The sequence below is a fragment of the Rhinoderma darwinii genome, chromosome 7 (genome assembly GCF_050947455.1).
Source record: "Rhinoderma darwinii isolate aRhiDar2 chromosome 7, aRhiDar2.hap1, whole genome shotgun sequence".
Classification (NCBI taxonomy): Eukaryota; Metazoa; Chordata; class Amphibia; order Anura; family Rhinodermatidae; genus Rhinoderma; species Rhinoderma darwinii.
Genome location: NC_134693.1, coordinates 26080158 through 26106457, shown reverse-complemented (window position 1 = coordinate 26106457; position 26300 = coordinate 26080158). Strand labels below are relative to the sequence as shown.

At 43.7% G+C, this 26300-nt stretch overlaps 1 protein-coding gene across 1 annotated transcript; it reads right to left on the bottom strand.

Annotated features, from left to right (window-relative positions):
- Positions 1-12907: 12907 nt before the first annotated feature.
- GPX7 (glutathione peroxidase 7) lies at positions 12908-19875 on the bottom strand. The gene is made up of 3 exons (XM_075832135.1): positions 19559-19875; positions 13618-13879; positions 12908-13471 (listed from the first exon to the last, which is right to left on the bottom strand). Exons 1-3 carry the CDS (start codon positions 19688-19690, stop codon positions 13308-13310), a joined length of 558 nt encoding a protein of 185 aa, XP_075688250.1. The 5' UTR covers positions 19691-19875; the 3' UTR covers positions 12908-13307.
- Positions 19876-26300: the final 6425 nt, after the last annotated feature.

Genomic DNA, 26300 nt, shown 5'->3' with positions numbered 1-26300 from the left:
CTGACTGGTATCACCACTTAGCAGACGCCGTCTTTGAGCTGCCACCTGATGTTATAAACCGAGCAGTAACTTTTTCCTTTTTGTACTTGTCTTTTTATATAGTATAAATTACAAGAACAGACCGGTGGACTACAGGGTTGTTCTATAATTAAAAAATAATAATTTCATCAAATATTAATAAACTCCTGGCCATCAGCATTCATCAGGCACTTTGCTGTTTTAACTGAGTTGCGCTCTTCTGTAAAATTGTTTTGCAGTGATTCAAGCTGTGGTCGCTGATGGAAGGATGAGGATGAGAGACAATCTCGGGGCTGCGCAGTCTTCTGTGAGATTAGCTGCACATTTATGAAAGTGTTTTCCATGGATCTGGGAGGCTGCGGGGGGAGAATTAGAAATTCTACTTGTGCTTATATTTCTAGGTGTGTCTGTTGGTCACTTATGGCTGACTGTAGTGTGTAAACGGCGATACGAAAGACAACTATTACGCCTAAAGAGAAGCCTAAGTTCTTCCTTTATACTTTTGCTTCAGGATCGACTTCTGCCTCGTGGGTGTAACTAGCAGGGTAGCAGCTACTACAGACCCAGCAACTAAGGGGCCCATCTCCAGTCATAGGTAAGGTGCAGTTGACGGAAGGCGATAGCGGAAAATGCAAATTATGGAGAGACCAAGGAAAAGACCACCCAAATAGTCCATAATCCTTTCATGTCCTGATGAAGCGGGGCCCCGTGACTACTTGTTACACCACTGAGTGGCTCCATGCATGATATGAGAGTGTCAAACTATGGAGGACTATTTAAATTTTAGGAAATTCTAAAATCTCTGCCAGGTAACAGGCTTTGCGAGTAAGAGACTGACCTCAAAATGGGTGTATGGGCAGTGTCTGGTATGGCAGCATTCACTTAAAGGGGACATGTCAGCTGTCCTGACTTGTCTGTTTTGGGTAATACTTGTATTCCCCATTAAATGCCAATTCTGGAGCATCTTTTCTTAGAACTCTGCAATGTGCCATTCCGCTGTTATTCCTCCTAGAAATGTATGAATACATTTACATCTGGGTGTTACCATTTCCCTTGTCCTACCCAGTTGAGACTGAGCTTTGATTGGACAGTTGTAGACAGTGTAGTGACACACCCCCAACTGGTAACACCCAGTTGTGATTTTTTTCATAAATTTGTAAGAGGAATAACAGAGGAATGGTTTAACGTAGAGTTCTAAAAAAAAAAGATGCTCCAGTAATTTTATTTTATGGGGAATACAATTATTTACTAAAACAGACATGTCAGGAGAGCTGACAGATTCTATTAGGGTATGTTCACACGGCAGCCTCCGTTACGGCTGAAATTACGGAGCTGTTTTCAGGAGAAAACAGCTCCTGAATTTCAGACGTAATGGCATGTGCAGGCGTTTTTCGCTGCGTCCATTACGGACGTAATTGGAGCTGTTTTTCCATGGAGTCAATGGAAAACAGCTCTATTACGTCTCAAGAAGTGACAGGCACTTCTTTGACGCAGGCGTCTTTTTTACGCGCCTTCTTTTGACAGCGGCGCGTAAAAAAAATGACCGTCGGCACAGAACATCATCAAACCCATTCAAATGAATGGGCAGATGTTTGCCGACGCTTTGGAGCCGTATTTTCGGACATAATTTGAGGCTAAAATGCCCGAATTACGTCCGTAAATAAGGTGTGTGAACCCAGCCTAAAGGCTGCAATACCAGACACTGCCCATTAACAAGAGTGGCACAATTTCTGGAAGAAAGCAGACATGTCTTTCTAATCTCATAAATCTCTCTGACTGGTACAAACACTAATTTTCTTTACATATATACCAATATTTTATGTATGAGTAATGCATAATTGACTTGGTTCCTCTTCTCCCCTTCTATTGCCTGTTGTGTACTTTCTCAAATTCTTCATCATGATATAAGAGGATTGAAGATTACCGTCCAGCAGCTGCAGATAGATTCAAGAATTGCAGCGTAGCATATCGTGATGCTGGAGAGAATACACTGAAATGTTTATTATAAGACATGACTACATCTCTTGGTAGCGAGTACCTTGAACTCGGCCTGGGGCAGATACACCACTGGGCAGGAGATGCCTTTGTAAACCCCATTAAATATATACGATATAGCAAAAAAACGTAGACAGGGCTTAAAGGGAACCTGTCACCAGCATTTCACCTGTTGAACTCTCCTCACCCCTCGCTGGCCGCTGCTATCAAAAGTTCATTGCCGTTATCCCCTCTCCTAAACTCCTCCTCCAACTGTAAATAACAGTCTGCAAACATTTCACGCCTTTTATCGTAATAATCCGGTGTCCCTTTGTGCCCACATAACAGAATAGGACATCAATGCACAAGCGCGGGATTTTGTGTGCTGGGGAAGGCCTGGTGCTGTCAATGAAAAGTAAGGAGGCGGGGCAAACTCGGAAAGACTTGAGGAATGAAGATATGACTCTTTTATGCTCATTAGCATACGGTGTGGGAACACTCAAAAACTGAATACTAAAAGGTACAGAGGCAACTAAGAAGACAATTATAGGTTATAAAGAAATGATTTTTCACCCACTACCACCAGGTATTGCTGGTTTATTAGGTGAAATGCTGGTGACAGGTTCCCTTTAAAGGGAATGTCATGACATTTTTATTTTTTTATCATATTGCTTTTAATATATTAACATAAATGTTATTCATTTGTGTTCTCATGTTCTACTTTTTACTTTGTTCTTACTTTTTCTTGTCTATGGGGCTGACATTTTTTTTTCATCTCTGTATGTGTCGATTAACGACACATACAGAGATGGAATATGGCACATACAACCCCATAGAGAATGCGAACGGGAGACGTTCCATTCTCTGCAGCGTACGCCGTCTGTGTGGGAACGCCGCATGCGCCGCTCCCACACAGACCAAAATGAAGCTCGTTCGCAGAGCGAAATCCGGCGCCATTTTCATGTGGACCGGAAGCCGCTGCCGGACAGTAAGATGACGACTTCCAGCCGCGGCTTCCAGCCATATGTTCAAGGAAGCGAAGGCGCAAGGAATAGGAGCAGAGGCGGCAGGAGAAGGTAATTTATGTTCGTGTATGTGATGTGTGTATTATGTTCGTGTGTATTATGTTCGTGTATGTTCGTGTGATACTGTCTGCTGAGCCCTGCATCTAATCCTCCTAGACTGTGCAGTCGCTCAGAAAATGGCGGCACACAGTGTAGGAGGTTTGAAGATTCAAACCCCTCCTTCTCCTGGCACTAGCCAGAAGAAGGGAGGGGGGATTGTGTGAGGACACTAGAGAGAGTGTGTCCACCCCAAATTTGCAGCATAAATCAATGAGGTTGCTTTACCACATTGACCATGCTGCAATTTTGGGAACTGCTCCCTCTAGTGGCCAGAACATGGAAATGTTATAAATTAGAATCTAATTTATAATATTTCCTGACATGTGAAAAAATTGTAAAAATTAAAAAAATGTGTAATCACTTAAATAATAATTGTTTACCTAAAAAAAACTAAAAATTCTAGCAACACATTCCCTTTAACGCTTATCGCACTGAGCTGCATCTTATACCCGATTATACATACATCCTGTACATCCATCGTTTACCATTACTTTACCCCTTCTCCTGTTTTCATTCTACCTCCTCTACACATTCAATTCTACTCTCATACTAAGATACTAAGACTAGATTCACACGAGTGTTTCCGTTTTGCACATGTAAAAAACGCAGCATTTTTATTGTGTTGCAGTTGTGTGTGGCATCCGTGTACGGTGCCCGTCTACGGTTTTCATGTGCGTATGTCATCTGTATGTCGTGTTTTTTTTACGTCAGCAAAAAAAAATGAATTTTCCTCATTTCTTTAGCAACTGGTGTGTGAAATGACGTCCAGGTGCGTTATTTTCACGCACCCATTGACTTCAATGGGCTGCAGGGTGAGCAATAAAGCACAAAAATAGGACATGAAGTAAGTTTCACGGCCGTAAAATACACTCATGTGAATCAGGCCTAACACACAGTCCTGTATTCAACTACATTTCCCGTCATGCAACCTTCTCCACTTCACATTGTACACGCCATGATGTCATCATCCTTGGCTCTGATGACGCGGTTCTTGCCAGCCACTTAGGGGCCGAGCTGCTACCTATGTCATGGCACTGACGTCACCTAGGACACGACACACACGACGAGTCCCTGACACCGGCTACGCACTGGAACAGAACGTGGCTTCAGCTGCTTCTTATTTGCGCTCCACCTCCTAACCTACTTATACATCGGGCACCGTCTCGCACTTTCATTCACTCCTGAGCATCTGGTAGATGCCTATTCACACCATTTGATCCACACTACCTATTCCTAAAGGGCCTTTTACACCAGCCGACACTCGGCCGATGCAGCGAGCGCCGATCAACGAGACATTGTTGATCGGCACTCGTTTGCTCCTGGCAAACGGAGCTATGGATGTGGACGAGCGGTCGTTACTCTGATCGCTCGTCCCCATACATTGTTATCATGTCGGCAGCGCATCTCCTTGTTTACACAGGGAGATGTGCTGCCGACAACGATAATATTTCAGTTTGCACTTTTCATATATCTACACTGGTATTTCATGGCATGGTCTTGAGGGGTGAACTCCCTCCTCTCCTAGTATAACCAGTACATGCTATGATGTCTTTTTACTACTTGTGGTTTTACTACTTATATTGCTATAACTTATACATTGCCTGAATGGACAGATTGTACCATAACTTACCATCTGTAACTAGATTGCTCCTATGCTAGATTTGTGTATACCCAAGATTTGTACATATTCCACTCATTGTGTGCCCCCTCTTATCTATTTATACCTCAGCCCTCGATGTCATGTATGCTCCAACGATGAGACATAACCTATGAGAATTATAGATGTCCATATGCCTACGTTTCATATACTACTTTGTTTATGGCTTGAATAATTTATTGATGTTTATTTCTGTATCTTATCCACAACGACGGTGACAAAGGTCTGGGATAGGCCGAAACGTCGGAATAGTCGCTTATACGAATATTGCAAATTCTTTTCTATATGGAAATATATACAAAAAATTTTGGAAAAAGTTGCAGCCATGATAAAGACCCAAAAATTCTGCCATATTAGCCGGCACTATTTCCTCTTAGGTGAACAGGAATTATACTTTCCTTTAAAGGCATTATTAAGGACATGATAACTTTATTGTCAAGGTCGTGAGAGTTAATGGGTCATGTCTCCTAGCACTGATCACCCAAAACACCTACGCTATGGATGGTCATCTTCCCTTTGGGCTTATAGTTTCCTGAGCTCATTTAATTATCTGAATTAAATGGAATCTTTATGTCGATTAATTAACTATCAAGTTAAGTTGAGAAAATCATTAGTGTTAAATGAATAAATTTCGTTCAATGTGACACTGGACAAGTCACTTAATCGTTATGTGCCCCAAATATATTGCAGGCTCCGCCAGGCAGAAAGATTGTGCGTGAAGAATCCGATTTTTAGCAATGTGTACTGATACAAACACATCAATGAGTTTGATTGCATCTATGAGATTAACATTATGGCAGACGATTGGATTTTTCAATGTATTGGATACCATTAGAAACAAGTCCTAATAAGTGTGAAAATTCCGAATAATAGGATCTTGTCATCTAGCCTTGGCACTTTAAATTCTGCATTCATTTGGGACTGGATATGAGAATTTTTGTATTTTACAGAAAGTCTACAATACGTTTTTAATGGTCACTTTACACATATGGGATGATTCTGGCAATTGAGATATATTAAGGAATTGCTATGTATGAAGTTACTTGATATATCAGTGTAGGTTCATTTTGACTCACATTCATTTTGAATGTGAACTTCTACTTTAGGGGTATTCCCATCTTGATAAGTAAATCTAAAAAAGCTCATCAACTAAAAGTTATGCACTTTTGTAAATACCTTTATTTTTTTTGAAAAGTTGGAGTTTTGGAGATATCATGGCTCCATCTCCATGACATCCCCTCTTTGTATATTGCTCGTTGCCTATTGATCCGGCCACCGCTGATTTCCTTTAGCGGTGGCCGCGCTTGCGCAATGATTTCCTCTCCATACCTTTGAGAGGATGGACGGCCGTGTCGCATGCGCGTTAGGTCCCGGCCGTCTCATCGCGAGTGTGCGGGCATTCGCGACAGGTACCGGCAGGGGGAGGGGTGCGCGAGGGGAGTGAGCGAGTAAGAGATTTTGTTTATTTGTAACGATGTATGTAAACTGGCAATTGTGGGGAAAACGAGGGTGGATCATCTCAATCACGCTTAGCCTGGTTGAGACGATCGTTTAGCCACCTTTACACCCGATGCTGCTAGTACTACAGTACCCAGCAGCGTCGGGTGTGCCCACTAAGACAGCAGAGAGGCTTCATTGACATCAAGCTTCTCCCGCTCCCATTTAGAAAATAGAACAGGAAGTAGCTGCATTGAAAGGCTTATAAAAAAGTATGTTAGAAAATGAATACAAAGGAAATATTTACATCATTATACTAATGATTGCCATTATGTTTCATATTCATGAAAAAAAAAAAAAAAATAAAAAGGCTTCTCTTGGGAATAACCCTTTAAGTACATGAATATGTATAACTTTCGAACACTCTTTGGCCTTCTGAAAAATCTGGACGTATGAACCAGGGCTGTCAAGCAAAATCAATGTCATGCTAGAAGAGCATATATATGATTATAAGTTGATGTCCCTGCTGCTGTCTAGAGTCTCTCAGTGCTGCCTAGATCTGTCACAAGACAGCCGAGGTCTAATACCAACCTGACATGGAGATCGATGAGATTTATTATAAGCCTTCACTGGCCTCCGTTATTTCAAATGGATCAATCTGAGTCCAGCTTCTTCTAGGTGTTCAATCACCATTATGGTATTAATACATTAGATGCCATGTCTACTTCTAAAAAAAAAAAAAGTCACTAAAGTATGATAAACAATTGGGAAGGAACTGGTGATGAAGGCTTGATCCCCTTGGTCAAGAGCTTCTGTTACCACTGTGACCCTCAGTTCTGTGTCATAGGCATTAAAAGACCATCCAAGAACATAGATTATGTATAAAACGATATATTAGGTTATACGTGGTTTATTTATTATTGATCAGGTTTTTTTTTTATAGGATCCATTATATTCTCACACTGATATTACCTCCATTATTTCAGCTATTGCTTTGGACCACCACAATCCTGTTTATGAGAGGTTGCCTCAACTGCACTCTTATGGGAAGTGAATGTAATATGATATTGATTTCCAATAACTGCTTTATCTCCCTGCTTCTACACACTGGGCCATCCTTCTCAATTAAATCAGTATCAAGTAATCATTAGTTTTAGCACCTAGCCTTTGTTTCCCATAGTTCCTCCTGCTGCTCATCACATCAGATGCGGGTGACTGACATCATCCTCTGTGCCCGCCCCATTCACTAGACTGTGCTGACATCACTATTACAAGCATCCAGCATAGTCTAAAGCTACTGCTTCACCTGTATTGCCACTGGAGGGAAGTCATAGCCTACCATCAAGATCATGCTGGCACCTTTCCTTTCAGCTATTCAGTTCTGACATCCCATCCAAAGTGACTGTCTGACTGGGCAATCATTTTATGTTGCTTATAAAGCGTTAATATATTCTGCAGCACTGTACAGAAGTTGTTATCCATCATGGTCCCCAATGGTGCTCACATTCTAAATTCCCTAACTGTATGCTTTTGGAGTATGGGTGGACACCGGAGTACCCAGAGGAAACCCACGCAAACATGGAAGAACATAGAAATACCATGCAGATGTTGCCCTTGCTTGGTCAAACCCAGGACTCCAGCGTTACAGTTTGCGTTGGTTTCCTCTGGGTACTCCGGTGTCCACCACAGTGTTAACCACAGGGCCATGTGCCCATTTTCTCCATCTTTAAAAAAGAAAACCTTCTGGTTTTGCCTCTGCTTCTATGGTCCTTTGTCTGTTTCATTCAGGTACTCTGAAAATCAACTTTTTGTCCCATCCAAGCTTGCTCAGTTTGGTAAAAAGACGACTTAGAGGTAATTTTATAAATATGTATATGGTCAATACAAGCAATTTGCATGAATTATTCACTCCAAGAACTGTACCATGGATTAGGAGACATATTTTACAAGTGCATGAATGGGTCATAGGACAGCACAATTACAGGAAAGGGTTCTTTACAGTAAGAGCAGTCGAAGCTTGAAATGCCCGACCACAAGATCTACTAATGGCAAAAACAATTCCAGAATTGTAACAAGGGCTGAACACTTATCTCATGTCTAACTGTATTGAGAGTTATTATGAATAAATGGGGAAAATTATATTAAATTGATCCAGGGAAATTATCAAAATTTTTCTCCCATGTGGCAAGTTGAACACAATCCTTACAGGGATAGACAGACCATTCAAGCAATAATCCAAATTACCATGGATAGGAGTGATTAACAAACATATAGGTTATTTTTTGGAGACATGAATTATAAATAAGTTACTTTGCTAGAAAAAAACGACGCCTCCTTTCCTTAGATCAATGCAAGTAATCAAGACCTTCTAATGATAGATCAGTCATATCAGTCAGCGGATGAGTCGTGCTAACAGATCTATCTTCTCTAATAATGCAACTAATCGCTCAACTGAAAATGGCCTGAAAAATGACTCCTTGATCCACGACTAGTTAAAAATGTACATAACATACCAGGTATTACACTGCGATGAACTAGGGAATTATACCGTGGATGACAGATTTACAGCATTGTCATCCTATGGGAAATCTATCACTAAGTAAAAATGATTTACTAAAGTATGTCTTTTAATTTTATTTCTTAAAGGGAAACCACAGAAGACTGATGAAATTACCATCACCCCCTAACCTGGCTCACATTACACCAGTATTCTTCTATTTTCCCCAATGACACCTCTAACTTGCTTTTGGAAGAGAATAATCCAACTTCTGTCCGCCATCTTTATTGCAGAAATCACTGTAGACAGAACTACATGTCCCATGATGCCAGGAAGGAGTGGCAAGATCACATCTATGAGAAGCTATAGTTATATACATCGTTCCAAATTATGAGCAGGATGCCGGAGAGCCGCAAAGGCAGATCTAAGGCACAGGAAAAGGCACATGAGGGGCTGTAACTATGCCTGTGCAGCAGCATGCATGTCACAGGCAATGAGCAAACTCCAGCCCACTGCCGGGAGGAGCAAAGATTGGTTGGCAAAACCTGTATCTGCAGGAAACGGAAAGCAGCCTGAAGTAAGAACAGTGACAACAGCAGAATACACAGGGATATGCACAATTGTGGTTGTTGCCCAGTGCATTCCTGGACTATTGCTATCCAATGACCTAGTCACATTCTACCTGATATTTTATTATTCAAAAAACTAAAAGAGACAGCAGAGCATCAGACATCATGATTACTTTGAGAATTCACATGAGAAAATACGGTTTTGACCGAAGTCTCCCTTTAGCTTTCAAATAGTCATGAGCTTTCTTGCTCATGGAACACTTTTCAGTGCAGCTGTTCCTTTAATGGAGTACAAAACGCTGCAACAATAAGAAGCCATTTTATAGGCTTTAAAAAAAACTAACTTAGGCAAGGGTGTATGTGCTTTGACCATATGATTGCAATGGCGCCCTTGCAGAGAAGAACCAGCCCTTGTGTACGAGGCCTTAGCCACATTTCCTGTGCAGGTGAATGTAATCAATTGCTCCCTGTTATCAGCACATACAGGCTGGAGGGAGGCTCACTGTAATGTTAATCAATGGGAATGCTGACAGGAAGATCAATAAAATCCCTGCCCCGATGGTCACTACTTTATATCATGTATCTCCATGTCTGAGACCCTCCAGAGACTTTTCCATACATATGTATGAGTGATAGTAGTGTCTCTTATAAGCTTCACTATAGACTGCGGAATTTATTTCCAGTGTTGCTTTAATGAATATGGATTTTGGTTCTGGGTATGGTTAGGGGAGATTATATTTAAAAAAAAAAAAAGAATCCTTGTTTCCGCTGCCATTGATACTCCTTCAGCATGTTCCAATTTTAGGATATATCCCCTCTTTATTCCTCCACTTGAAGCCTCCGCTATGTTCCAATTCTACATCATGTTCATGGGTTAGGCTCTGTTCACATCTGCGTTGTTGCCACGGTTTATAAGGGATGCCGCAATGCTGTGATGGATCCGTCGCACGATGGACACCAGAGGCGCCCCATGGCCCGATGACAATGGGGTATTTTAGGTTCCCCCGAGTTGCTCTCGCTCTGACGCAGATGTGAACATAGCCTTAATACACCGTATAAATGTGTTTTCACATAAAAATGCACTTGTAGAATAGATTTACACTTTTGACAATAGCGCCAGCATGAACACGTGCAGAAGGTGCCTAGAGATTTTGTCTATTGGTTCTCCACCATCTGCTTGGATATGTGTAGAATGAACCCTTGTCACTTACTATCAGATTTGCTTCGGAAATTGTGCCATCCCCTAGGTATAGCCTGCGATATTTGTGTAATGTTGTCTTAATTAGTTTATAATTTATAGACATATGTTAATTCCTGTTATAATTAACTGCAAATAAAATGCTGCCTGTGAATTACAGAATGAAGGGTAAATTTCTCCAAGGAATCTTTGATGAAATGAACTCGGAGTAAATTATGTCATTTTGTTGAGTTGGAAATCATAAGCTTCAATGAGTTGTTTTTTTTATATGTACAAAATGAATATTTCTGTCAACATTGTTTATGAGTTGGTTTTTATAGGCAAAATATGTAATTATGTTTGTGGTGTTTTTCTGGCCTTTTGTTGCGTTTTTTCTTTTTTTTTTCAAACCAGCATGTTTATATATTGAGGTTTTTTTCTGGTGTTTATCTCATAGGCTTCTCTATTGGACTTGAAAAATGGCAGAACAAAAAAATGCATGTTACAAATGTGATAAATAGAAAAAAACACCACCAAAAACGGTTGTAAAAAACACAATAAAAAATCTTGACATTCATGTTGTTAAAAAAAACAAGAAAAAAAAACCTGAAAAAAAGTTTATGGACGCCTAACTCGAATCGCATGAATGTTGCATCATGTGATTGGCGTAGAATAATATCCTACCACCAGGTAAATGCCACAAATGTCTGTAGAGTTACCCCTTTCCATGTGTCCTATTGTGGCATATAAATGTCACAGAGTAAGTTCATCACCTCAGGACACCCCTTTACTAGTCAATGCGGAGAGTGACAAAGCATTACGTGATCAGCCATTGACTTGAGAGATGCCGTTTAAAATGTAACAAAAATTTTTAGCGACTCTTTGTGCCACTTTCTAGTAACTTTCACATTGAAGTGAATAGGTCTAAAGGGCTGGCCTATGTGAAAAAGAGTCTAAAGCCTGGAGCTGCAGAGAGGACGCTGACCAATCAGATTCAGCGGAGTATGTCAGGTGACATGATCAACCAATCAGCTGCTAAATCCTGTATTCTAAGTGCTTGTCCACGCATAACGGAATTGCTGCAGAAAATTCTGCAAACTAGCAGGATTTCCTCTGCGGAAAAACCGCACCATTTCCTGCGTTTTTTACTGCAGAAAATGATGCGTATTTTGCATCTCTGAAAAACGCAGCAATTTAGTCCACTTTCCGCAGCAGGAATTAACATGCTGCAGTACGAAAAATACGCACCGCAGGCAAATTTCTGGTCGGAAATTTTACGCAGCGTCTGGATGAGATTTGTTAAATCTCACCCACTTTGCTGTTACTGTATTCTGCTGCGTATTTTCCATCCGCAATTCCCGACAGAAAATACGCAGCAATTTCGCTATGTATGAACAACCCCTTAGAGGGCTGGACAAGGGCGGAAACCCTCATGAATATTCATCAGCAGCCTTGTTGTTACAATGCATAGATAAAAAGGACTGCTGTAGTGTAACTTAGACTTCGTTCACATCTGCATCAGGGCTCCGTTCCGACATTCTGTCTAAGCTTTCCGTCGGAACGGAGCCCTGACTGACACAAACTAACACAAACGGAACCAGAGGTTTCCGTCTCCATCCCCACTGATTTCAATGGTGACGGATCCGGTGACCATGGTTTCCGTTTGTCCCTGTTGTGCACCGGACCCGTCGACTACGCTATTGCTTCCGGCAAAACGACGGGTCCGGTGCACAACAGAGACAAACGGAAACCATGGTCACCGGATCCGTCACCATTGAAATCAGTGGGGATGGAGACGGAAACCTCTGGTTCCGTTTGTGTTAGTTTGTGTCTGTTTAGGGTCCCGTTCTGACGGAAAGCTCAGACGGAACGTCAGAACGGGACCCCAACGCAGATGTGAACGGGGTCTTAGGCTATGTTCACACGCAGTGACCAGAAACGTCTGAAAATACGGAGCTGTTTTCAGGCGAAAACAGCTCCTGATTTTTAGACGTTTTTTTAACAACTCACGTTTTTCACGGCCGTTTTTGGAGCTGTTTTTCAATGGAGTCAATGAAAAACGCCTCCAAAAACGTACCAAGAAGTGTCCTGCACTTCTTTTGACGAGCCGTCATTTTACGCGCCGTATTTTGACAGCGACGCGTAAAATAAAGGCTCGTGGGAACAGAACATCGTAATTCCCATTGCAAGCAATGGGCAGATGTTTGTAGGCGTATTAGGGGCGTTTTTTCAGGCGTAATTCGAGGCGTAAAACGCCTGAATTACGTCTGAAAACACTGCGTGTGAACATACCCTCAGACTATAGTCTCTTTCAGCAGACACAAACACAAATCTGGTCAGCAAATCAAATCACAAGTGACCACTAGAAAATGGTGTCTGCTAACATTTGCGCTCTACCCAAACGATACAAGGATCATAGTTTCATTTATTTTATTGAAAAACACTCTGGTTGCAATTATGCCCCTTAAGTTTAGCAGTAGTAATAAAAATAAAAAATAAATTAAAAAAAAAAGTGTGTTGAGAAGTAATGCTTGTAGAAACACCCAGCAAGAGAACATTGTCTACGCCCTTTAAAATGACGAGGAAGATGACATATTACGCTGACGCTTGATAGTTTCCTTATTGCGGATTCTTGGGGAATTCTTATGTCATGCCCTGTATATTTCAACATCTTTTATGATGGATGATGACTTCTTATTAACGCTTACGTGTAAGTTTCCATGACATTACCAGCCAATCCATGTATTCCGCCGGCAGAAAGAGAGCAGGTGGTCTAATTGGTCAATATAACCTTACCATGTTCAATAAAAACCCTGTCCCGTTCCCTCAGCTGCCGCGTCTTAGTCATTGGGCATCACAGTTCCTCTCTCTTCTTCAAGATCATTTTCCTCACCATCTCCGTAACATGAGGTTTTACCTCTTCCACTGAAACTGTAGGTCCCCAGGCATTCACCACTTTCCCATCAGGTCCGACAAGAAATTTCCAGAAGTTCCAATCCGGCTCTTTACCAAAGGATTCTGACAAAATAGATAACCCGAAGATATAAATGTGAAGAATACAGTAGATGTAATAACATTGGCCAATGAAGACGGCATGCAACCTATAGATGCTCAACACACACCAACAGGTACATGCTCCGCAGTCATGTGACTTGTTGTCTCACCTGTCAAATATTTAAAGGCAGCGTTGGCTCCGATACCGGTCACCGCTATCTTGCTGAACATGGGGAAGGAAACGTTGTACGTCTTTCTGACAAAAGACTCAATCTCACGTTCACTGTTTGGCTCCTGATGCCCGAACTGGTTACAAGGGAAGCCCAAGACATTGAAGTGGTGCGGCCCCAGATCCCGCTGGAGCTTCTGTAATGCCTTGTAGTGGCCATCCGTGTAGCCACATTGACTGGCCACATTTACCACCAATGCCACCTGAGGAGATTGAGCAAGGGGGCATTAGGAGGTGCAATAGAGCAGTGATTGCCACTTTCTCTGTGTTAATATTATATGCAATCTGTTAATAAGCGTGATATATAAATCTGTAGAGCATGGCAGCCCCTTTGTTCCAGCTAATGAGTGTCTCAAGAACGACCTCTGATAACTTCTTCTAACATATCTCAACTACGTGTGAAAAAATTATTAGAGGTGCACATTTCCTTTAAACAGTACTTTAAAAAAAAGATGAAGCACCGTAAGGCCATGTTTACACAGTGCAGAGTTGCTGCAGATTTTGCATGCATTTTTCAAGCCAAAACCAGAATTGGATCCAGAAGAGCAGACCTATAAGGCCTTTGTTTATACATTTCTTCTCTTTAGTTTCCATTCCTAGTTTTGGCTTAAAAAATATGTGCACAATCTGCACTGTGTGAACAATGCCTATTACTGGAGTCCAGCTTGGGAGTAGCATATTGAACTACTATCCTGTAGTAATTGTGGCATAGTCCCAACTGGAAAATCCTTGTCCGTAAGCTCTGCAGGGGAAATATGCGCCCGCCCGCAGGTCACTCCAGCCATAAGAGCTGATCCCTGGGGCAGCTGCAGTTATAGTGGGGTGCTATCCAGTCGGGACAATCACATTATAGCACATTAGACATGTCATAATTCTATTTGTTTCTGAGAATTCTGTGTGACAACCAATTTTCCCACCATTAGGGCACACAGTTTCCTAGACACAAGAAAGGCACCTCTTTTCACTTAAGGGTATGTTCACACGCTAGCTTGCTTTTACGTCTGAAAAGACAGACTGTTTTCAGAAGAAAACAGCTGCCTCGTTTCAGCCGTAAAATCTCCTCCTCGTATTTTACGAGGCGTCTGAGACGCTCATAAATCTTGAGCTGTGCTTCATTGAGTTCAATGAAGAACAGCTCAAATTACGTGGCAAAGAAGTGCCCTGCACTTCTTTGCCGAGGCAGTCAATTTACGCGTCGTCGTTTGACAGCTGTCAAACGACGACGCGTAAATTACAGGTCGTCGGCACAATACGTCGGCAAACCCATTCAAATGAATGGGCAGATGTTTGCCGACGTATTGTAGCCCTATTTTCAGACGTAAAACGAGGCATAATACGCCTCGTTTACGTCTGAAAATAGGTCGTGTGAACCCAGCCTTATAACTAGGCATATTTGCTGGCTCAGGATTCTAGGAAAACTGGTGCATATGAATAACCGCATATAGGACTACATCTTTACTGTACCTGTCCCTGCAATGGAAGCGAGGGTCAGGAGGAAACTTCCCCTGTTAAAATCAGCTGTTTGCTGGGGGTCTAAGGAGCCTGAACCATTGTCTGTGATAAAAAGTAAAGGAGAGGATGAGGCGAGTCCAAGAACCTACATACACCCCAGTGACCTTTCTGTATATCACAGAGATAAACATCCTGCTTAATCAAGATTTATCACCAATTTACAGGATAAATATCTGATCAGTGGGGGTCCGACTGCTGGAACCCCCACTGATCACGAGAACGGGCTTACTGTTCCTGGGAGCCCTGTAGGAATGAAGCGGTAAATAGGGTTCACACGGAGCGTCAATACTGCGGATTTTCCGCAACGGATTTTGTTGTGGAAAATCCGCAGCATAGAACAGTAGCAGCAGAGTGGAGATTTAAACAAATCTCATCCGCACGCTGCGTAAATGATGAGCGAAAAAAAAATGCTCAGAAATTGACCTGTAGTGCGTTTTTTTAATCCGCAGCAATTGTATTTGCGCAATCGCTGCTTATTTATTGCGGGTTTTCCCCATTGAATTCAATGGGGAGGTAAAACCTGCAACAAATAGCAGATGTTGCAAAAAACGCAACTCAGAAAAAAATATATCTTATATTTACCCAGAATTCTGTGTTTCTTCGTCCAGGCCGGCTTCTTGGAATAATGTTTCAACCCATGTGACCTCTGCAGTCAATCACAGGCTGCAGCAGTCACATGGGATAAAACATCATCCCAGGAGGCCAGGCTGCCCGACGGCAGAGGGACGTGGCACCATGGCTACGTAAGTATGACATTTTTTTTATGTGCTGTTTTAATGCAGTTTTTCGGCCAGAATTCTCTGCAGCGCACAAGGCGGATACGCTGTGTGCTTTTACACAGCGTATCCGCCCTATGTGAACATAGCCTTAAAGGGGTCTGTCTCTACATTGATTATCTTGTATGAGTTATATGTGATCACTGGGGTTACAACTGCTGGGAACTCCTACCAATCCCAATAATAGGTGCTCTCCACTCCAATAGAGAATGAACGAGAATGGGGAACAAAACCCCCTCATTCTCAGGATCGGTGAGGGTCTCAACAGCCAGACCCCCAAACTTCATGGGAGATGTCTGAATAACATTACATAAAGATTCATTAGTGGAAAGTTTGTAGAAGTGTTTTTTGATGCAGTTTAAATTACCAGAAAAATTCTGTGTGTGAAGGAGGCCTAAGTAAAAAAAGAAGTACTATAAGGCCGGGTTCCCACTGGTCGGATACGCTGCGTAAAAATCACAGTGTGTCTGACATGGAAGCCGCAGTACATTCCGTCCGAAAAATCGCCCCATAAGCAATTTCCGGTGCGGAAGAAAGCCATTCATACTTACCCCCACAATCTTCTCTGCACGTAGTCCGGCCTCTTACGGTGACGTTGCAGGCAATGCGACGCTGCAGCCTGTGATTGGCTGCAGTGGTCACTTGGGATGAAACGTCATCCCAGGAGGCCAGACAGCAGGAAGAAGGAGGGCATTCTGGGTATTTTTTTTTGTTTGTTCCGGAGCTGGGATTTTTGCAGCGGAATCGCTGCGATTACACCACAAAAGTCGCAACACTTAGCTTTCTGTTGCGGGTTTTTAATCCTCAATTAATTAAATGGGGAAAACCTGCAAGGGAAAATCAACAAAAATGCATCAAAAATTGACATGTTGCGGAATTAAATTCCGAACCAAAGGTCAGTTTATTAACATTTACGCTGCTTTTTCTTCCCGCAGCGTGGGCATGAGATTTTCTAAATCTCACTCACTTTGTTGCTACTGTAAATGCTGCAAAATTTCTGCACAGAATTACGTTGCGGAAATTCTGCAGCGTTTACGCTACGTGAGAACCCGGGCTTCACACATTGTTTTTTCAGGCGTATTTCTGAGCGTAAATGGCTTTAAATACTTCTGGGAAAAACACTAGCAAATAGCCTACGAACAGCTTCCCGTTGATCTCAATGGGAAATACACTGTGCTGCTTACATGAGGCTTATTTTTACGCTGCTGAATTAAAAATAACTTATAAAAAAAACGCTTGTCACTTTTTGAGGTTTTTTTGGAGCTGATTTACCATTGACACTGAGGATATGTTCACACGACCTAAAAATACGGGGGCTGAACGCCTTCAAACATCTTCCCATTGATTTCAATGGGAAAACCGGCGCTCCATTTCCACAGGGCGTTTTTTACGCGCCCGTTTTTATTGACTCAATAGAGAAACAGCTGTAAAAAACGCAAGTTGCTTAAAAAACGGCTGAAAATCAGGAGCTGTTTTCCCTTGGAAACAGCTCCGTATTTTCAGCCACTTCTTTTTGTATGTGTGAACATACCCTTAAAAATACACTTTTGGAACTAACATGCCTTATATGTAAAATATGGCGTAAACAGCTAAGCAGATCCATGTACACAACACACAAGTTAACACAACTTTGTACACATTGTGCTCCCCCTTCTAGGACAGCACATGCCACGTCCACAGGCCCCTTGTAAGGAGAAAAGAAGGGGGAGGGAGGACGCCTCATTCCACAGTGAGTTAACTCTTGTTCTTCCAGACAGGAGCAGACACGCTTCTTCTGTGCCCACAATGCAATGTCCTGCGGTATACTGGGGTCAGGGAAAGTAAAATACCGTCGTTTTTGGGGGTTAGTTGACATTATGGTGTGTCGGTTAGGTGTAAAGAGGGATGAATGAGCCCGGCCTGCCTATAGGGAGGAATACACACACAGCTGCTTATTTGGAGACAGAAATACAGAAGTGTGACGTATACATGCAGTTCTAACAGACATAGGGGTCACATATAATAATCATCTGGTGGAGGCTTTCATGGTGTCTAAATAAATGTCTCAACAGCGAGACATATGTTGACATTTCAGGAATATACAGCTCGCAAAATAATAGAAGTTTCCATGAAATGCAGAATAAGTCACAAGATTGCTGCAAAGTTCTATGTGATGTTCTATACAAATGTGTTGTGAGGTTGGTTCTATGTAGTGGATGCTGCGGAAAGAAGGTTGTACTGAGTTTTAGGAAAGTTCTATACATGAACATCTATTGTAGGGTTCTGATTCCAGGAAAGTTCTATGCAGTAGATGTTCTATTGGAGGGTTAGTAGGTGTCTACTTAAAAGTTCTGGTTAGGGAAAGTTCTATGTAGTATATAGATGTTCTAAGCATACAGATCTATTGTAAGGTTCTGATTCCAGGGAAGTTCTATGCAGTAGATGTGTCATTGTGGGGTTATAGTAGGAGGAAAGTTCTATGCCGTAGATAGATGTTCTAAGTAGTATATAGATGTTCTAAGCATGCAAGAACTATTGTAAGGTTCTATTTGCAGGGAAGTTCTATGCAGCAGATGTTACTTATGGGTTCTAGCTTGTTACAGGAAAGTTCTATACTTGTAGATCTATTGTAGGGTTCTGATTGCAGGAAAGTTCTATGTAGTAGATGTTCTATTGTAGGGTTAATATGTGTTCTATGCAAATAGGTCTACAGGAAGGTTCTAGATAGGGGAAAGTTCTATGTAGTATATAGATGTTCTAAGCATACCTATTGTAAGGTTCTATTTTCAGGAAAGTTCTATGCAGCAGATGTTTCATTGTAGGGTTAATAGGTTTCTACTTGAGGGTTCTAGTTAGGGAAAGTTTTATGCAGTAGATAGATGTTCTATGCATACAGAACTATTGTAAGGCTCATTTTAGAGGAAAGTTCTATGCAGCAGATGTTACATACAGGTTGTAGCTTGTTAGAGGAAAGTTCTACACATATAGATCTATTGTAAAGTTCTGATTCCAGGAAAGTTCTATGTAGTAGATGTTTTATTGTAGGGTTAGTATTTGTCTCATTGAAGGTTCTAGTTAGGGGAAAGTTCTATGCAGTAGATAGATGTTCTATATAGTATATAGATGTTCTAAGCATACGGAACTATTGTAGGGTTCTTTTTGCAGGAAAGTTCTATGCAGTAGATGTTTTATTGTAGGGTTAGTAGGTGTCTACTTTAAGTCTCTAGTTAGGGAAAGTTCTATGCAGTAGATATATGTTCTAAGCATACAGAATGTAAGGTTCTATTTGCAGGAAAGTTCTATGCAGCAGATGTTACATACAGGTTCTAGCTTGTTACAGGAAAGTTCTATACATATAGATCTATTGTACAGTTCTGATTCCAGGAAAGTTTTATGTAGATGTCCCATTGTAGGGTTAGTAGGTGTCTACTTGACGGCTCTAGTTAGGGGAAAGTTCTATGCAGCAGATGTTACATACAGGTTGTGCTTGTTACAGGAAAGTTCTACATATATATTGTAAAGTTCTAATTCCAGGAAAGATTTTTGCAGATGTTATAGACTGGGTTAGTAAGTTCCAGTAAAGTTCTGTGCCAGCAGCGTTTTGATGCCACTCACCGATCCCCTGTATTTCTCCAGAGATACCAGTTTGCCCCTGATATTGATCACCTTGAAGGTGTAGAAGTCCCGGTTCTTCTGCAGGGATGGTGCCAGGAAGAGGAGTAGGAGTAGCAGCACGGAGGAGTACATGGCACTCACAGATCACTGCTGCCAACTCCGCGGCTGCTCCACAGGAAACGGGGAAGAACTGTTAACGCTTCGTGAGCTGGACAGTAATGTAATGCACACATAGCAGATACACGAGCGCTCCCGGACTCGTCACTCACAGGATATCGCGCTTCATGTGCTGCAGAGACGGCCTAGCACGGGCTCTGCGCTGCTCCGGCGTACGATGGCGCCCCCTGTCCTGCAGTACCGCTGCTGCCTGCACTTTGGAGCTCTGACATAAATATGAGGATAGTCCGAGGATACATGGAGCTAATTGTTTTTTATCTGTGGAGCTGCAGGAATACGCGGAGTTACATGCAATAATGTGTTTTACAGCTGTCATTGTTCAACCCTGATCAGCTGCACTGCAATAAATCTCTGTGTAGTCCAGGTGTAAGCAGCAAATATTGAGCAAATCAAAGATGAAGGATGATTACTGGTGGCGTAAAAAAAGATTTTATTATTTCAGAAACAGCGCCACTGTTGTTTACAGGCTGAATCTGGTATTGCAGCTCAGCTTTGTTCAAGTGAGTCCTGGGCTACACTGCCACTTTTTGTTGTGCTAGGGATTGATTTTGAAGGGGTTTTCCAGCCAGTAAAAAATGATGGGCTATCCTCAGGGGACACTTGACATGAGACCCCAAACAAGTTCAACCACAATCCAAAAGAAGAGGCAGCAAGTGCTGCCTCTTCTTTTGGATTGAGGTCTCAGCGCTAGATACAGCTGATCTGTATACAGGACACAAAGCAGCTGTATCTCAAAAAATCTAAATAATTAGAAAGTTGCACCAAACACACTCTACAAAACCCATTTAATCATCAATCTTACAGTGTCCGTAATCTGACAGGAACTCGATACAACATTATCCTGAGACTGGATCAGTAATTTCTACTTGCAGGTTAATTAACTTCCTAATAAATTGGACTGTGTGTTTGAGATATGGAAATTAGATTGTGAGCCCCATTGGGGACAAGGAAGATGTGAGTGATGACAATCTGCAGAATATGTGGACGCCAACAGTAGATCAATCTGAAAGGTGGTGCTTTGTATTTTCAGTATATTTTTCTTTCATAGTGCAATACTATTTTGGAGATCTTGTGAGTGTCCACTAGAGGGCACTCCTTATCAATAAACTGAATGAAATCCTTTACATCTGATAGAAAATATTTGCTGATACAGATAAGCACATAAAGTGCAGGTATGGAGGAGACTTTACATTACACTGCACAGGGAATGCTCATATTAGGTGCCTGAAGGTTACAAATCCACCTTAGTGGAAGACGACCATTCAAATGATGGGGAAAAGGTCACCCCCTCTTGCTACCTTTTATATGCAATATACTATAGGGGTCCCTGGTGCGTGCTAACATAGGTCTGTTCACCCAGGACATTAGGTGCTTCTGCCTGTGTAGTTCAGACGTGAATCCCAGACAGGTGGCCTAGTCAGGGCCGCCATCAGGGGGGTATTAGGGGTACTGGTGTGAGGGGCCCGGCCAAACCTAATTGAAAGGGGGGCCCGGCAACTGCCGCGACATTCTTTTGGTAGGAAAAAACGGGCCCCTGCAATGGGGCCCGTTTTTTTCACCAAAAGAATGTCGTGAGCTGCTGCTGCTGCGGGCCCCCTCCCCTCGTCATGGGGGGCCGTCAAACCGCCCGCACGCGCGCGACCGATCGCGCGCACAAGGAAACTCCCGCGCGTGCGCACTCGCGAGCGCGCACCCACGAACGGCCGCACTCGAGACCGCACGCTCACGCACCCGCGAAAGCCCGAAAGCGCGCACCCGTGGTCACACATGGACAAAACATACCTGGAGCCTGGCTGGAGGTGAAGGACTGGACGTCTGGACCGAAGACCTCGCCTGGAAGACATCGCCTGACGAGGACTGGAGTGGGAGCAGCTCTTCTGACAAGGTGAGTAAATTATCTCAAAGTGCTGATCATGTATGGCCCTGTTCACACAGTATTTTGCAGGCAAAAAAAAATCTGCCTCAAAATTCCTTAAAGAATTTTGAGGCAGATTTTGACCTGCCCACACTATCTTGCCGCGTTTTTTTGCCGCGTTTTTTTGCCGCGGCGAATTGAGGACAGCAGAAAAAAACGCAGCGAAAAATGGATTTTCTGCCTCCAATTGATTTCGATGGCAGGCCAGAGGCAGAACCGCGGCAAGACAGGACGTGCTGCTTTTTCTTTTTTCCGCGACTGGCTCCCATTGATTTCAGATTAAATCAATGGGAGGCGGTTTTGGAAGTTTTTTGGTGCTGATTCTGACGCAGCGTCCGAGTCAATATCAAGGCCCAAAAACTCTGTGAACTGGGCCTTATTGTTAGGGCTTATTCGGACGAACGTGTAATACGTCCGTGCAACGCGCGTGATTTTTACGCACCTCGCACGGACCTGTGTTAGTCTATGGGGCCGTGCAGACTGTCAGTGATTTTCACGCAGCGTGTGTCCGTGTGTCCGCTGCGTAAAACTCACGACATGTCCTATATTTGTGCGTGGTTGGCGCATCACGCACCTATTGAAGTCAATGGGTGCGTGAAAATCACGCCCAGCACTCCCGCAGCAGTATAAACTATGAATGAAAACAGAAAAGCACCACGTGCTACAAACATACAGAGTGTCGTAATGATGGCGGCTGCACGAAACTCACGCAGCCACGCATCATACGGGGCTGACACACGGAGCTGTCATGGATCTTTTGCATGCGCAAAATGCCAAGTTTTTTGCGCGTGCAAAAAGCACACGCTGGTGTAAATCCGGCCTTAGGGTAGGAACACACTAGGCATGAACACTGCGGATTTTATGCAACTCATTTAATTGTGGAAAATCCGCAGCATATTACAGTCGCAGCAGAGTGGATGAGATTAGAACAAATCTCATCCACACGCTGCAAAAAAAATGGACCTGCCGTGTGGCTTTTGGCTTTTTAAGCCGCAGCGTGTCAATGTATTCTGTGGGATCGCTGCTCCTCTGTTGCGGAAATGCTGCGGTTCTGCCGCAAAAATCACAAAATGAGAAAAAAAAAAAGGTACTTTTTTAAATTTATAATAAAGTTTAGACTTGCCCCGGCCGTAGTCCTGGTGACGCGATCCTCTATTCTTAGCGCAGCCCGGCCTCCTGTCATGACGTTTCATCCCATGTGACTGCTGCAGCGGTCACATGGTCTACAGCATCATACCAGGAGGCGGGGCTACGTTCAGAAGAGAGAGATGCGTCACCAGGACTACGGCCGGGGCAAGTCTAAACTTTTTTTTCCCTGCAGGATTCCCGCAGCGGACACGTCTCACGAAACCTGCGCCACTATTTGGTGCGGTTTTGCGGGCAGAATTCCCTGCGGCTATCGGGGCGGATAAGCTGTGTAGTTTTACTCAGCATATCCGCCTAGTGTGTCCCTTATGATGTCGCTCCTGGAGCTGCTGCCGCTCTCTAAATAGGCAGTTGGTCCAGTAGAATTTGGAATTTTATTTTTTTTGTGAACCAGCTTAAAAAAAATACAAAACTTTTGTGTTAGGGCCTGTTCACATCACTGTTCGCTTCCATTCCGGGGTTCCGTCTGAGGTTTCCGTCGGGTGAACCCCGCAACGGAAAGTGAAAGTGACAGCACAGTTTCCGTCACCCTTAGCGCAGTCGACTGCGCTATTGATTCCATCCGAAAACCAGCCGGAATGGTGACGAACGGAAACCATTAGCGATGTTTCCGTCACCATTGAGATCAATGGTGACTGAAACGGAAGCTGTGCTGTCACTTTCACTTTCCGTTGCGGGGTTCACCCGACAGAAACCTCAGACGGAACCCCGGAGCGGAAGCGAACGGTGATGTGAACAGGCCCTAACACAAAAGTTTTGTATTTTTTTAAGCTGGTTCACAAGAAAAAATAATTCCAAATTCTACTGGACCAACTTCCTATTTAGAGAGCGGCAGCAGCTCCAGGAGCGACATCATAAGGAACACACTAGGCGGATATGCTGAGTAAAACTACACAGTTTATCCGCCCCGGTAGCCGCAGGGAATTCTGCCAGCAAAACCGCACCAAATAGTGGCTCAGGTTTCGTGAGGCTTGTCCGCTGCGGGAATCCTGCAGGGAAAAAAAAGTTTCGACTTGCCCCGGCCGTAGTTTAGGTGACGCGTCTCTCTCTTCTGAACGTAGCCCCGCCTCCTGGGATGACGCTGTAGACCATGTGACCGCTGTAGCAGTCACATGGGATGAAAAGTCATGACAGGCCGGGCTGCGATAAAAATAGAGGATCGCGTCACCAGGACTACGGCCGGGGCAAGTCTAAACTTTTTTATCAATTTAAAAAAGTACCTTTTTTTTTTCTCATTTATGATTTTTGCGGCAGAACCGCAGCATTTCTGCAACAGAGGAGCAGCGATTCCACAGAATACATTGACACGCTGCGGCTTAAAAAGCCAAAAGCCACACGGCAGGTCCATTTTTTTTGCAGCGTGTGGATGAGATTTGTTCTAATCTCATCCACTCTGCTGCGACTGTGATACGCTGCGGATTTTCCACAATAAAATGTGTTGCATAAAATCCGCAGTGTTCATGCCTAGTGTGTTCCTACCCTAAGGCCGGATTTACACCAGCGTGTGCTTTTTGCACGTGCAAAAAAAGTGGCATTTTGCGCATGCAAAAGGTCCATAACAGCTCCGTGTGTCAGCAGCGTATGATGCGCGGCTGCGTGATTTTCGCGCAGCCGCCATCATTATGACACTCTGTTTGTATGTTTGTAGCACGCGGTGCTTTTCTGTTTTCATTCATAGTCTATACTGCTGCGGCAGTGCTGGGCGTGATTTTCACCCACCCATTGACTTCAATGGGTGCGTGATGCGCCAACCACGCACAAATATAGGACATGTCGTGAGTTTTACGCAGCGGACACACGCTGCGTGAAAATCACTGACAGTCCGCACGACCCCATAGAGTAACATATGTCCGTGCGAGGCGCGTGAAAATCACGCACGTTGCACGGACGTATTACACGTTCGCCTGAATAAGCCCTAACAATAAGGCCCAGTTCACAGAGTTTTTGGGCCTTGATATTGACTCGGACACCAAAAAACTTCCAAAACCGCCTCCCATTGATTTAATCTGAAATCAATGGGAGCCAGTCGCGGAAAAAAGAAAAAGCAGCACGTCCTTTCTTGCCGCAGTTCTGCCTCTGACCTGCCATCGAAATCAATGGGAGGCAGAAAATGCATTTTTCGCTGCATTTTTTTGTCTGCTGTCCTCAATCGCCGCAGGCAAAAAACGCAGCAAAAAACGCGGCAAGATAGTGTGGGCAGGTCAAAATCTGCCTCAAAATTCGGTGTGCGGTTCCAGGCGGTCGCGCGGGCGGGCGGTCACGGGTACGTGCGGTCGCTGGTGCGCGCTGGTGGACGCATGCGCGGGCAGTCGCGCGCTTGCGGATGCGCGCGATCGGTCACGCGGGCGGTGTTTGACGGCCCCCATGACGAGAGGGGGGGCCCCGCAGCTCACGACATTCCTTTGGTGAAAAAAACGAGCCCCATTGCAGGGGCCTGTTTTTTTTCTACCAAAGGCAAGTCGCGGCAGTTGCCGGGCCCCTCACATCAGTACCCCTAATACCCCCTGATGGCGGCCCTGGGTAGCATGATATAGTGCTGGACGGAGTACCGTTAACAGCCGGTGCCACGGTAGGGGGGCCCAGAAAATGTAGCTGTATGGGGCCCTGAAATTCCTGATGGCGGCCCTGGGCCTAGTTATAGGGGTCGCAGCATTCGCAGTTACATAGTTACATAGTACGGATGAAAAAAGACACATGTCCATCAAGTTCAACCAAGGGAAGGGAAAAAAACTGGGCCCAAAAGTCTAGGGGACCAACAGGCACGTCCATGGAGCTGGTGGCACCATATCCTCCTTCCACAGGTAAGAGCTGCCGGTGACAGTCTGCTATACGGTAGCGGTCAGGTTACGGGTGTGCATCGTATAGGGAAAACAGCTCCTGATTTTCAGACGTTTTTTAAGCCACTCGCAATTTGCGCAGTTTTTTCCGTCCATTTTTGGAGCTGTTTTTCTATAGAGTCTATGAAAAACGGCTCCAAAAATGGCTGAAGAAGTGACATGCACTTCTTTTTCGCGCCCCGTCGGAACAGAACGCCGTTTTTCCCATTTAAATCAATGGGCAGATGTTTGGAGGCGTTCTGCTTCCGATTTTTCAGCCGTCTTTCAGGACATTTACAGTCCAAAAAACGTCTGAAAACACTCCATGTGAACATACCCTTATGGAAATTTGGAGAACCCAAGTTCCAGAAAAGTTGTGACGGGTTCATTTCCTTTGCACCAGGTCTCCACAGAATCTCCGGGGTTCCCAGCCCAGAGACCCATCATTGTTAAATATGTAGTGCCCCATAAGCTGATGACTATGACAGTTGATTGGCCCTGACATCATGGCGAGTGGCACCCTGGATTGTACGATGGTCATTTCTGCTTGCAGCGGCAGCCAGGGCCACTATGGACACTGCAGCTTCTGTGACGTCATATAACTTTGTGACATCTGAGGAAACAATGGTGGATCTGATGTGACAATTACACTGATTTCATGTGACTCATATCGGACCACCAGGGTGGT

What these genes read in the sequence shown, in the direction of transcription:
- GPX7 (XM_075832135.1), bottom strand. Translation starts at nt 19,690, where the DNA reads ATGTACTCCTCCGTGCTGCTACTCCTACTCCTCTTCCTGGCACCATCC. An exon ending in TGGAGAAATACAGGGGATCG is followed by an intron (nt 13,880 to 19,558) that starts GTGAGTGGCATC and finishes CAATCTCCTCAG; the next exon opens with GTGGCATTGGTGGTAAATGT. An exon ending in TGCCTTTAAATATTTGACAG is followed by an intron (nt 13,472 to 13,617) that starts GTGAGACAACAA and finishes CTATTTTGTCAG; the next exon opens with AATCCTTTGGTAAAGAGCCG.